General features: G+C 39.2%; 1 protein-coding gene across 1 annotated transcript in view; it reads left to right on the top strand.

Annotated features, from left to right (window-relative positions):
* Positions 1 to 387: 387 nt before the first annotated feature.
* STK17B (serine/threonine kinase 17b) overlaps positions 388 to 11,472 on the top strand; it is a 29,331-nt gene continuing 18,246 nt past the window's right edge. Inside the window, exons 1-2 of the mRNA XM_080932957.1 lie at positions 388 to 513; positions 9,191 to 9,355. Of these exons, the coding sequence (XP_080789083.1) occupies positions 9,234 to 9,355 (122 nt within the window). The 5' untranslated portion in view covers positions 388 to 513; positions 9,191 to 9,233. The remainder of the gene's footprint in view (positions 514 to 9,190; positions 9,356 to 11,472) is intronic.

The raw sequence follows: 11,472 nt of genomic DNA, 5'->3' as shown, positions 1-11,472 counted from the left end.
CTTTCAATTTTTAAACTGTCTTCAATAGGTAACACATGGGGGGGGGCTGAAGGTGGAACTTAGTGGTGGAACCCTTGCTTAGTATGTGAAAGGCCCTGGGTTCTAACACTGCTTAAGAAAAAAGTTAGACGTAATGCAGATGGAAAAGGTAGAAAAAGTCGCGCGAGGAAACCGCCTGCACCCTGTCCAGTCCTAGACTAAGGCCAGCAGCCAAGTCTTCAGGCGTCAGGCGGCCCCGCCCACTCCCCCGCTGCGGCCCCGCCCCACAGCACGCGCCGCCGGCCGGCGCCCCGCCCCGCGCCCCCACGTGACGACCCCACCTTCCACGAGCGCTGCGATTGGCTCTTCGGCACTAGCGGGCGGAGTCTCAGGAAGTACAGTGTCCCAGACGCGGCTGCACTTTTCAAACCTCAACTGTAAGAAGCGTCGGTCAGCGTCTGTGCGGTCGCCGCCGGGAGTCGCCTCACAGGGGCCTGGCTGACGGGGACCAGCCGCTGTGGGGACGAGTGTGAGGTGAGCCCGTGTAGCCGCGGCCCCGTCGGAGGGAGGGCAGAGCCTGCGGCCGCGTGGAGCTGCGGTGTGGGGGCGCGGGGACCCCGAGGCGAGCCCGAAGGCCGGAGCCGGCGTCTCCGGGTGGCCTCCCGGACTCGCGTGCCGTGGGCGCGGGGCGTCTTCACGTCGGGGCGGGTGGACGCTCCGGCCGGCAGCCCGGGAGAAACTTTGCGGCCATCGCGTGGGCCGCTGTCAGCCCAGGCGTGGGGGAGCCACAGCTGTTACCGTGACTCTCGGACTTTGCTTTAAAGGCGTGGGAATCCCTCTGTGCTGTGACCCATCCTCAGACCAGACAGCCACATCATGGCCACGGTTTGGATCTTTATCCTGGCCCGGCCTTACCGTGGGAAGAGCGCTTACTTTTTGCTTCCCCTCTCGGGATGCGGATGAGCCGAGGCAGAGTTGAAAGAAACTTTCACGGGCCAGCTGGTGGCTAGCGTCCGTGGCTTGTGCTGGAACTAGAGGCGCGCTGGCTTCAGCTTGCAAGTTGGAATTAGGAAATGACTTGTGAAAGCCTAGGAATTTCAATCATACTCGGCCATTAGCTCGGTGTATGACATTCACTGAGTGTTTGGCTGACGTCATGTTTACATCCAGGGCGCCGATAACACCCGAACCTTGCCAGCAGCTTTGATACCGCGTGGACTTTCTAAGTTTTCAAGTCTAGGAGAGAGACTGTCTTGGGCAGCGAGGTCTGCCAGAGATAACGAGGCAAGCGGAGGCATATGAAACATGGAATTTTGAGCTCAAGGAGCACAGTTTTATTACAGAGAGATAGAAACTCACTTTCTCGTTGGTAGTCTTCACGGGGAGATGCCCAGAAATGGTTTTCAACAATTTAATAAAAATAGAATCACATTGCTTTAAAATTGTGTATATTAAAAAAAAAAAAAAGTCCGTAGAAATAGTGACCAAATTTTAGACCTGTCTTTTTTCCCAATCTTTTTTGATATTTAATTTTTGGTAGTTTTAATATTTCAAGTAATCTTTTTTTTAGATACACCTACATTTTTTATAATTTTCTGGAACGAAGGTTTACTCTTAAAGTTCATTTACTTACATAACAGTATGTTTAAGTTAGAAAAGTAACATTTCTGCAATTTCAGAATCTTTTTTTGTATGTGGATAGAATGGTAATAGTTTTTCTTGGATTTTTTTAAAGTAAGAAATTAGTTTCAGGAGATGGCTCTGCTGGGACTTAAGGTTCTTGCCACCAACTCAAATGTCCTGATCCCCAGGACCTACATGGTAAAAGAGAAAACATGCTTACAGCTTACCATCTGACCCCTCAACCTTCATGCAATTAAATATTTTTTAAAATTACGTTTTGGTTAAGGTAGAAGTGACATTTTAGTAGAGATTTATAAATGAACATAATGTCTATAGACATTGTAGGTGTTTAATGGCAGACACTTTTGATTTCATTGTTAAGTTTGTATTGACAATGAACAGCTTATTGGTGTTAAGTGACCGTATGACCATGCTTTCAATGTTTTGTCGCTGCTTGACAATTATAAGGAAGGACTTCTGTGTCAGAATCACCCAGTTTGTTTTAGAGACTCAATTTAAAAATAAATTTTCTCAAGGTATGATATATTATAATGCTTATTTCCTGTGTCTAGAATTCTTACTCCTGCGTCTTGACATTTACTCTACTGTTGAGCCATATCTGAGTCTTGCTTACCAGTTTAAAGGATTTTTGTCTTTTTGCCTCACTGTATAGACTTAGCTGGCTTTGAACTCGAGATCTGCCTGGCTCTCTCTCCTGAGCACCACATTAAAGGCCCACACTACTGGCTCAATTTGGATCATTTGTTTATTTATATAGCAGTGTTGGGATTGACCTATGCCTCATGCTTGCAGGGTTGATATTCTACCAAAAGAGCTTTATACCATACAAAGTTATATTTTCTAAACCAGAGTATTTCGAAAAATACATGTTTTTGAACTGAGTTCAAGACAGAAATATGGGATGGAGCGATGGCTCAGCAGTTAAGAGCACTGACTACTCTTCCTGAGGTCCTGAGTTCAATTCCCAGCAACCACATGGTGGCTCACAACCATCTGTAATGGGATCTGATGCCCTCTTCTGGTGTGTCTGAAGACAGTCACAGTGTAATCATATACATAAATAAGTAATTCTTTAAAAAAAAAAAAAACCTACTTCTGGATTTAAAGACCGTAATCTGTCTTTAAACACTATTAACATGATAAATAGTAAGTACTTTCAATACCCCACTTTTTCCAATAGACAATTCATCTTACAAAAAATAAACAGAAAAACATCAGCATTAATTTGTCATATATCAAATGGACTTACTATCTAACAGTGTATTCTAGTCAGACACCAAAGAATACACATTTTATTCAGTAGCACATAGGAGCTTTTCTTCTGGTGTGTCTGAAGACAGCTACAGTGTACTCATACAAACATAAAATAAATAAATCTAAAAACAGAGAAATAATCTTTTCAATTATCTTGTTCATGTAAATGAGCCCCCTTTTCTAATATTTATACATGATATGTTTTGATTGATCATTTTGCTTTTCCAACTAGTCCAAAAGAGGATACTTTAAGCACTGAGAAATTTTAATAGTAAAATGGTAGTTCTTTTTTAACATTAGATTTTAGTTTACATTGTAACAGTTACTGAACAAACATTGTTTCAGAGGTGTTATTAGTAAAGGGTATGGTAATTTATTTTACAATAGAAACCCAATTTTCCATCTGATGAGTGATAGGCTCTGTGTAATCGTTGGCCCGCCATTATTTCCGTATGTCAACATCTTCTCATCCTACATTACAATTACAGGATCCATTTCTTTTTCTGAAGGTGGGAGGGGATGGCATCAGGCCTTACTGTTTTGGCCCAGTGTCAGGCTGAGGTTCTTTTTCTGGGACGTAACCCTGCTGTAACCTATACTTCAGTTGTTGGACTAGAGTCAGTTGGCTTCCTATTGTGATTTTCAGGGAATTAAATTACTGGATTTTGCTTGCTGCTCAGTATTTGAAAACAAACATAACAGTGCTGTGCTGTGAGTAGAGTACATAGAACATAGTAGTAATCTGTCAGCACTAATGCTGTCTTCCAGTCCCCGGCCAACTACAACACATCCTTCCTGAAGGTGCAGAGAGACCTTATTTCTTATAAATGCTAGATAAGTAAACCTTCAGTTTATCTGTTTCATAGATACAGCTCAGTCTTGTTGATGCCCATGTAGAAGAGAGAAGTTGCTTGGCTGCCATATTTATTCACATTTACTTCCTTCATGAAGTTCTAGATTTGTCAGTCTTTGGATAGTATGTGACTTTCAGGATGTTCTTAGCTAACACAGATATTTACATGAAAAGAAGTGGTCACCTAGTCTGGAACAACTAGAGCAGACTAAATGTTTTTTATTAAATTTTACATTATAGATGATAAAAGTAATTTTATTCACATTTCTGAATGATGGGACTGCCTTGTTTTAAAAGATGTTCTGTAAGAGCAGTTTTAAATACTTCTTATTTATCCAACTACTGAAATAAGCAGAGACTGTGTTGAAAGTTTTAGTACTCCAATTTCAAGATGAATCTCAGTTCAGCTAATCCCTTTAGATATACCTAAAAAGGCAATTTACTGTGTTTTATCATTTATAGCCATTGTTGAAACATTTTTTAATTCTTACTATGTACATCATGCTCAGTTGCTCAAGCTCAAGTAAAAGGTTATTGTCCTTTAGACGCAAAATATGATTGTAATTTAATGTTAAGTCTTCAGGTAAAGTGGTACGTCAGGAGTTCTCTTGTTTGAGGCGTAAAGAAAAGACATTTAAGTCAGTCTGTGGGTTTGAGGCAAGGCTTCCTGGGGCAGAGCATGAATGAGAAGTAGCCATTTAAGGGATGGTAGGAAGGATGTTGCAGGCAGAGCAGCAGAGATGAAATGTGAGATTGAACTGTGGTAGGGAATGAAGCTGTTGTGTGCTCTTCCGGCGTCTTTGTGCACCATGCTACAAAGATTTTAAGTTTTAGTTCCTGGGGCTAGAAAAGGAGTCAAAGCAGGCAGTTTACGTCTGCTTTCTTTATTGTACTCTGTAATTTCTACTTTCATAAGCCTTTTATTTGATAACCTTGAAAGATGTTTAATGTTCGTCATACATGCGCCCTCCATCCAATCAAAGGCATAGATCAAATGTGAGATTTTCTTCTCTTCCTTTATCAATCCATATCTGAATTCTTATTGTAGTTGTAATAGGAATTAATGGAAAATTGGAAAAAGTCTGATAGCATATTAGAGTAAGATTCAAGTCTTCCTTGTAGCTTCTGTCATGCATCCCTGCCTTCTATCAGTGTGTCTGTAACTGTTTACAAACACCGAGTCAGTGCATCCCTACGGTATTTTTATTGCTGTAGTCAGATAAAATAAGCAACATCAAATTAAGTAGATACGTTGGTAACTTGTGAATTTAGAATAAGTTATATTCTTGTTTAGAGTTGGCTATAACTATGAATTGTAGAAGAGAAATGGGAAGTACCTAGACTGACAACTCATTTAAGTGTAGTAAGTAGATAAAAGCCAACAAGAAACTGTGGATTCTTAAATGGCTTCTGATGCAGGCACATTAGCAATAGGTAGATGTGCCTAAGGTTTGGTTTCTTGAAATGTCTTCTTTCTAAGGCAAAGTTTGTATTTTGGAGATGCAGAGTCATAATGAAATGAGTTGTAACATCAAAACTCATTTTGAATTTAAATATATTTGAAAAATTTGAAATTGCTTACCATTGTTTTTGGACACATCTGTTGTCATACAAGTCCCCGTGGCATATTCATCCACATCATTGCCATCAGTTCATGTGTGTCATAGAATTTGTTAGGGTATGAAGTTAATCCATGGCAAAGCCCTAAGGAAAGTCCTTTAAGTGAGCTGATAAATGAGAACTGGTTTAGACTATTACTAATGCATTCCACTAACTCTTATTTAAAAAAAAATAAGTTCCTTCTCTCTTCATATAGCTAAATAACAGGCTTTGCCAAACTTAATTCTAAGTAGTATACCTGTGTACCACATATTAGACTTTTTTGGAAGGTTCCAGTGCAAATCTGAGTTTTTTTCTCAATACTCACTATGTACATACATATATACGTATGTGTGTGTGTGTATGATTAGTCTCTGAAAATGTATCTTAATCATATTTACTGCCTTCCGTCTTCCTCCATCTTCTTTTAGAACCCATTACATCTCCCTCCTAGCTTCATGTCCTCAATTATTTAATCTCCTGAGTCCAGACAGTGCTGCTCCGATATACTAGTGAGGTCATCCACGTGAGGACTCCGGCAGAGGCCACTCTCCCTCCTCCCTAATAGTCAGCAACTACTTAGAACTCTCCAGCTGGGGTGGGGCTATGGGAGCTCCTCCTCCATGCTGGAGCTTTAAGGTTTGATCTGTGAGCTGTTGTGCAAGGTCAGGTCTTCCCTAGAGGACGTCTCAGCGCTGCGCCCTGCTCCAGCTCTTGCTCTCTTCACTGTGTTCCCTGAGAAAAGTATTGAAGTTACTGCTTACTATTATGAGTTAAAACTAAGTTTATTAAAACATTCTAAGTATTTTTCTATGTAACCATAAACAATGTACTGATTTTAACTTAGGATATAGCCTGAAGTTGTATATGGTCTCTGCATGAGATCTGACATACAAGTTGGATAATTAACACCATCAGCTATATGAAAATGCAAAGAAAAATTTGAGGCCTTAAAAAATTTAACCAAAGATGGCTCTTGAATTTTAGGCAAAGGAAAGTGTATAGATTGATAGCCTTTGCTTTTGCAAGTGAGGAAGAGTTTGCATTTTTCTGGCCACATATTCACAGCCATGTTCTACTATAAGGAAGACGTTATCAGTTATTTTATTGTTTATTCATATTATTTTAGGTTTTAAGTATTCAGTCTCAGGAGATGACAGGACAGTAATCACAGCTGTCTTTATTGATTATTGAGGTATAATGCTTTAAGTTTAGATAAACTAGTAATAAGAAATTCTAATTACTGTAATCTCACTGGGGATGACTGCTGCTAATATTTTGCTATAATTTTCCAAGCTTCTGTTGGCTTTTATAGTCTACCCACTGATTTATCATACTATTTATAAACGTTTTATGTCTTTACTTTCATACTCAATGAGTTAATCTTTGAAAGCGCAACGTTTTTATTATATTAATATATTAGATTTTAGAGTTTATGAATCCAGCAGGCTTTTGAAGTGGTTTTAAATTTAAAAATCATACTTAATTAAAGATAAACCTTTGATACCATAGAAGGATCATATCTCCTCTAGATTGAGAATAGAAATGCTGATTTAAAAAATGTTTATAAGTTCCAGTATCTATGAGAGGCAAACACCATAGCATCTAAAATGTGTATGAGAGAGAAACTAAGAGCCGTGAGCTTGTCTCTGCAGTCAGCTGCAGTGTTCATTGTTGGTGAGGAGTGTTTGGAAGGAAGGCAGCCCAGTTCTATCCGGGATCAGCCTGTCCCTTCTCAAAATTCTAAAATCCAAAGGTCCTAACTGACTGACTGTAGAAATCGATATCCATATTGATTTTCCAAACAATACAATGTGACAAAGGAAACAATGTCTTCAGAACTAAGAAGGTATGAAACAGTTAACTAGCACAGGGTTATAGCATAGGCCTGTAATCCTAGCTCTTGAGAGATAGATTATAACCAGTTCAAGGTCAGCTTGGATTACACAGAGTTCTAGGACTGGACTTCATAGTGAGACCCTTAAAAAAATAGACAGCTATTGAAAATGTTTGACTATTTTTTGCCAATGTTTCACATGTCATCCATGTGTTTTTATGTCTCTCTTTTTCTTATAAGAACACCAGTCTTAGTGGATTAGGACCTTACTGTAATGGTCTCATTTTGACTTAGTCACTACCTTAAAAGCCCTTATCTGAAAAATCAGTTACAGTGTGAGGTATTGGGTTTAATATTTCACCTAACAGATACAAGGAAGATATAGTTTGGCCTATAATAATAGCTGCTAGGATTTGAATATTATTTTGTCTTCTAAACTTGTGGTGAATTCCCATGTGAATTGTGAAGTGCTTTGCTGTGTAGTCCTGGCAGACCTCATATGCATTCTGTATTCCAAGCTGGCCTCACACTCTTAGCAGTATAGCCTTAAGTCTTTCAACTGCTTTAACCTCCTGAGTCCTGGGATTATAGGTGTATGTGCCACCACACGCAGCCATTGTGAGCTGTTAAGAGGATGAGGACCTCAAGTCTGTGGTTCAAGCCCCTGGGAAGTGATGGGAATTAGGTAAGGGTCTCAGGTTAGAGCCCCTGTGGGGATGAAGCATTCTAGTGGCTTTGTGGAAGGAGGGTAAGGAACCAGTCTCTTACCATGTGATATTGTGATAAGCTGCAGCTACCATCATTTGAGGCTCCTTGTCCTTGTCCTCCTAGAACTGTGAGTCAATAAGCACATTTTCTTTATTAGTAGCCTGCCTTGGGAATTTCAATATAGTAACAGAAACCAGACTGATACAGTAGGGAACTTCAAACTCTGTGTATGGCCTCAGAGCTGTAATGAACAATAAATGTAATTCACACCCAGGAGCATTTCAGCTTAGTCCTCCCCTATCCCCCTACACTGTTGGTATTCTTAGACTCCTAGAGATGAATCCCAAGCTACCTAGAGAAGTGTTTTGCCCCAGGACCAAAGGTTATAGAGAAATAATTTACAGATTTGAAAATCAAACAAAATCTAGAACAGAAAACACTGTTTCCTAAGTAGAAGATTCTGGTTGGCATTTGAATGTAGCAAATTTAAAACAAACAAAAAGGTTGCTCTCTGCAGGAGTAGGAGTGGCAACAGAAACAGAGGGGTCATTATGGGAGATTCATAGCAGAATAATTCCTGATCTTTCTTAGGCAGATGTGTCTGAGAGTCCACCATAATTACACAAATTCGGTTAATATCAAATAGTGATTTGATAGTAAAACTGGTTACAGAAAGTACCAAAAGTTGCAGACTGTGAACTTCAGATATGGGTTTGACTCTGGGTGATAATGTATGGTCAGTCACTGGCCCAGAGAAACAGAGTTTTGTGAGTGGCATGCTGAGTACTGGGTTTTGCCAAGGGAAGAACTGGTAAGGCACAGGGGCTTCTGGGTTTAGTTTAAAAAGTAGCCAGTCCATGAGAAGTTCTATTTCTTGACTTACATGGGACAGAAATAAAATTCACAAAATGTGAATTTGCCAACAAGTTTGTGGACATAAAACAGTCATTGCATTACTATATTAAGTTCCACAGGCGTGTGGAAGCTGTAGCCTTAAGGAATAAAACATAAAACCAAATAAAAGGACGTCTCGTTCCACGTGCATCATGACTGTTTCATAGCAGTTTCTTTTTAAAATGAAGTCAGTAGCTTGCTTAGATGCCACAGAGAAGGGGATACCAATTTAGTCTGTATGTGCTTCTGGCATTTTCTGCTTGTGAATAGAGTAAGCTCCTTAAATCAGCATATCTGTCCTTTTGTCTTAATACTATATTTGGAGTTGTGTAAGTATAATGCACATCCTGCCTGAGATAGTGTCTCTTTTTCTCAGTTACATTTAAGTTCCATCTTCTCTCTTCTGTCTCTTCTTTAACTAGGTAAAAGTCAGTGCCTAGAGAAGCAGGCCTGGCAGTCATCGACATGTCTCGGAGGAGATTCGATTGCCGAAGTGTCTCGGGCTTGATAACTACAACCCCTCAAACACCAATGAAAACGGAGAATTTTAATAATTTCTATACGCTTACCCCGAAAGAACTTGGGAGGTAAGGAAACTTCAATATGTGTGCTGTCTAAATTCAAGTTTTGGTTTTTGGAACCGTTGTTAGCAATTAGAGAGAAAACCTTTCATCTCTATTTTCTTAGCTGAACAGAAAATCAAGTCTGTGGAGGAGTTGATATCAAATATCCCACCTAGTTCCAGATCTCCTTTCTCTCTGCATCTGTGTCTGTTAATGGGAAGGAACAGCTCAGACTGCCAAGCGCCTGACTAGGCTCTGCCACTGATTACTTGTGCAACTTCAGTTAAATTACACCTCTTAGCGCCAGTGTTCATCTGAAAAAAATGGGAATATTGCATTTAGTTTATGTAGATATTTTTAGGATTAAATTACTTAATATTTGTAAAGGGATTAATACAGTGGTAATATGTTTTGGTTTAATTCGTTTTTTTTTTTTTTTTCAATTTCTAGCTATGTTGTCTATCTAAAAGAGAAAGACATACTTCTTTATCCCACATGTACATACTCTCATAAATTAAGAATATTTAACTCATGTCTAATACCACAGTTTTAAATCACAAACAATTAGTGTTCTGCATTAGTAGAAGCCTGTATAAACTCTGCCTTGGCTTAATCAAGTGTGCATTTCTTATGGCCACGCAGCCCTTGCCATTGGGTGCTGCAGTCATTTTAGTACACATGAGACTCAGAAAGCCTGTGCCAAGTGACTGATCTGTTGTGTGTCTTCTTAGGTTTAAAGTAAGTATGGTTATGAAGAGTTAGGTGTGTGTGTGTGTGTGTGTGTGTGTGTGTGTGTGTGTGTGTGTGTAGGTAAATGTTTGACTTATGCCCCAGTGGTTTAAAAAGTGTTTTGTATTGATGGATGAACAAAGAAACCGAGCATGATTAGTTTTTACATTAAAATCTCAGTGTGGAATCTCAAACTGACTGGACTATGAAAGTTAATTCTTTGCTGTGTCTTATGTTTTAGGTAGAAGCAAGTCCTGGTTTTTCTCCTTTTATGAGAATCTTCATATAGCCCCTCTTTTATAACATAGAGATGAAACCATCTTACAGATATACAATATTTTGCTTTCTGCTCTACTAATCTCTTCATAAATAGACATGGTTTTCTTTTGGTAGCTACATTCAATATATACTTGGGTGACAGTTTTTCAGCTATTTAAACAAAGTTGAGCATCGCTGGTTTCCTTAAGCACATGTCATATGTCCAGATGGCTTTCCTCTGTTCAGTTACCCTCTTCTGGACCACTTTCTGCTTTTGGTTGTTTCTGTTAAAATGAGGGACTTAGTATTAAGTGCAGTATTGTTCATGGTCTTACTTTGTGAGAAGACTGCTGAAGCCATTAGGTGCCCTTGTGTCTCCTTTGACGTTTTCTTCCTCTCTCCTCTTCTCCCTTTCTTCTATCTGTTTTTATTGCTAGGGATGTCCAGTCTGTCATGTAGCATTATATTATTCTGACTAAGCTAGTTACTTGAGCTTCCTTTGCTCTGGATCAAAATTTGAGTGATGTTCTTAGTCATATACTCTTTTTATTTAGTTGAGAAGATAGACTAAATGTGTTCAAGTTGCCTTTCATTGTAAAATATTTAGAAATTGCTCTGAACAGACGCTTAGACAAAGACTTAAGCATTCTTACGTGTTTTTCTAGGTTACTATTTGGATGAGTAATTTTATTAGATTAACTGCAAAATAATAGATATGTAGGCTAAAGGGAGCTTTTCCCTTTTCCTTTGCAGAGGACTTGTGTGGAACACTGTTAGCTTTAAATTGCCCACAGGTGAGGTGATGTCATAAGGAACCAACCTGATCTGGAGTAAGTTTGCTTTGAAGCATTTTAAGGCAAAAGCTCATTAGAGGGTCTGATTAAAATAAAAGTCAGATTGCTAGTGCCCCAGCATCAGATACCTTCATGATGCTTCATCAAGACTTACATCACATCTTTAAATTGCTTTGGGTTAATGACTCACATGGTAAATATTGGTGCATTTAATTTTCGATATTGGCAATTAAAAATTTTAATTTTTAAAGTCTTCCACGAACCTTAAAATTCTGTCAGGCTCATAACCAGTCTTATGATTTACTTCTCTGATGAAGTAAAGTTGGGGTTGGTTCATGCTTTCTTTTTCTTCTGGAAGGC

This window comes from Micromys minutus (assembly GCF_963924665.1).
Source record: "Micromys minutus genome assembly, chromosome: 19".
Taxonomy (NCBI): Eukaryota; Metazoa; Chordata; class Mammalia; order Rodentia; family Muridae; genus Micromys; species Micromys minutus.
This window is presented reverse-complemented; position numbering and strand designations above follow the sequence as displayed.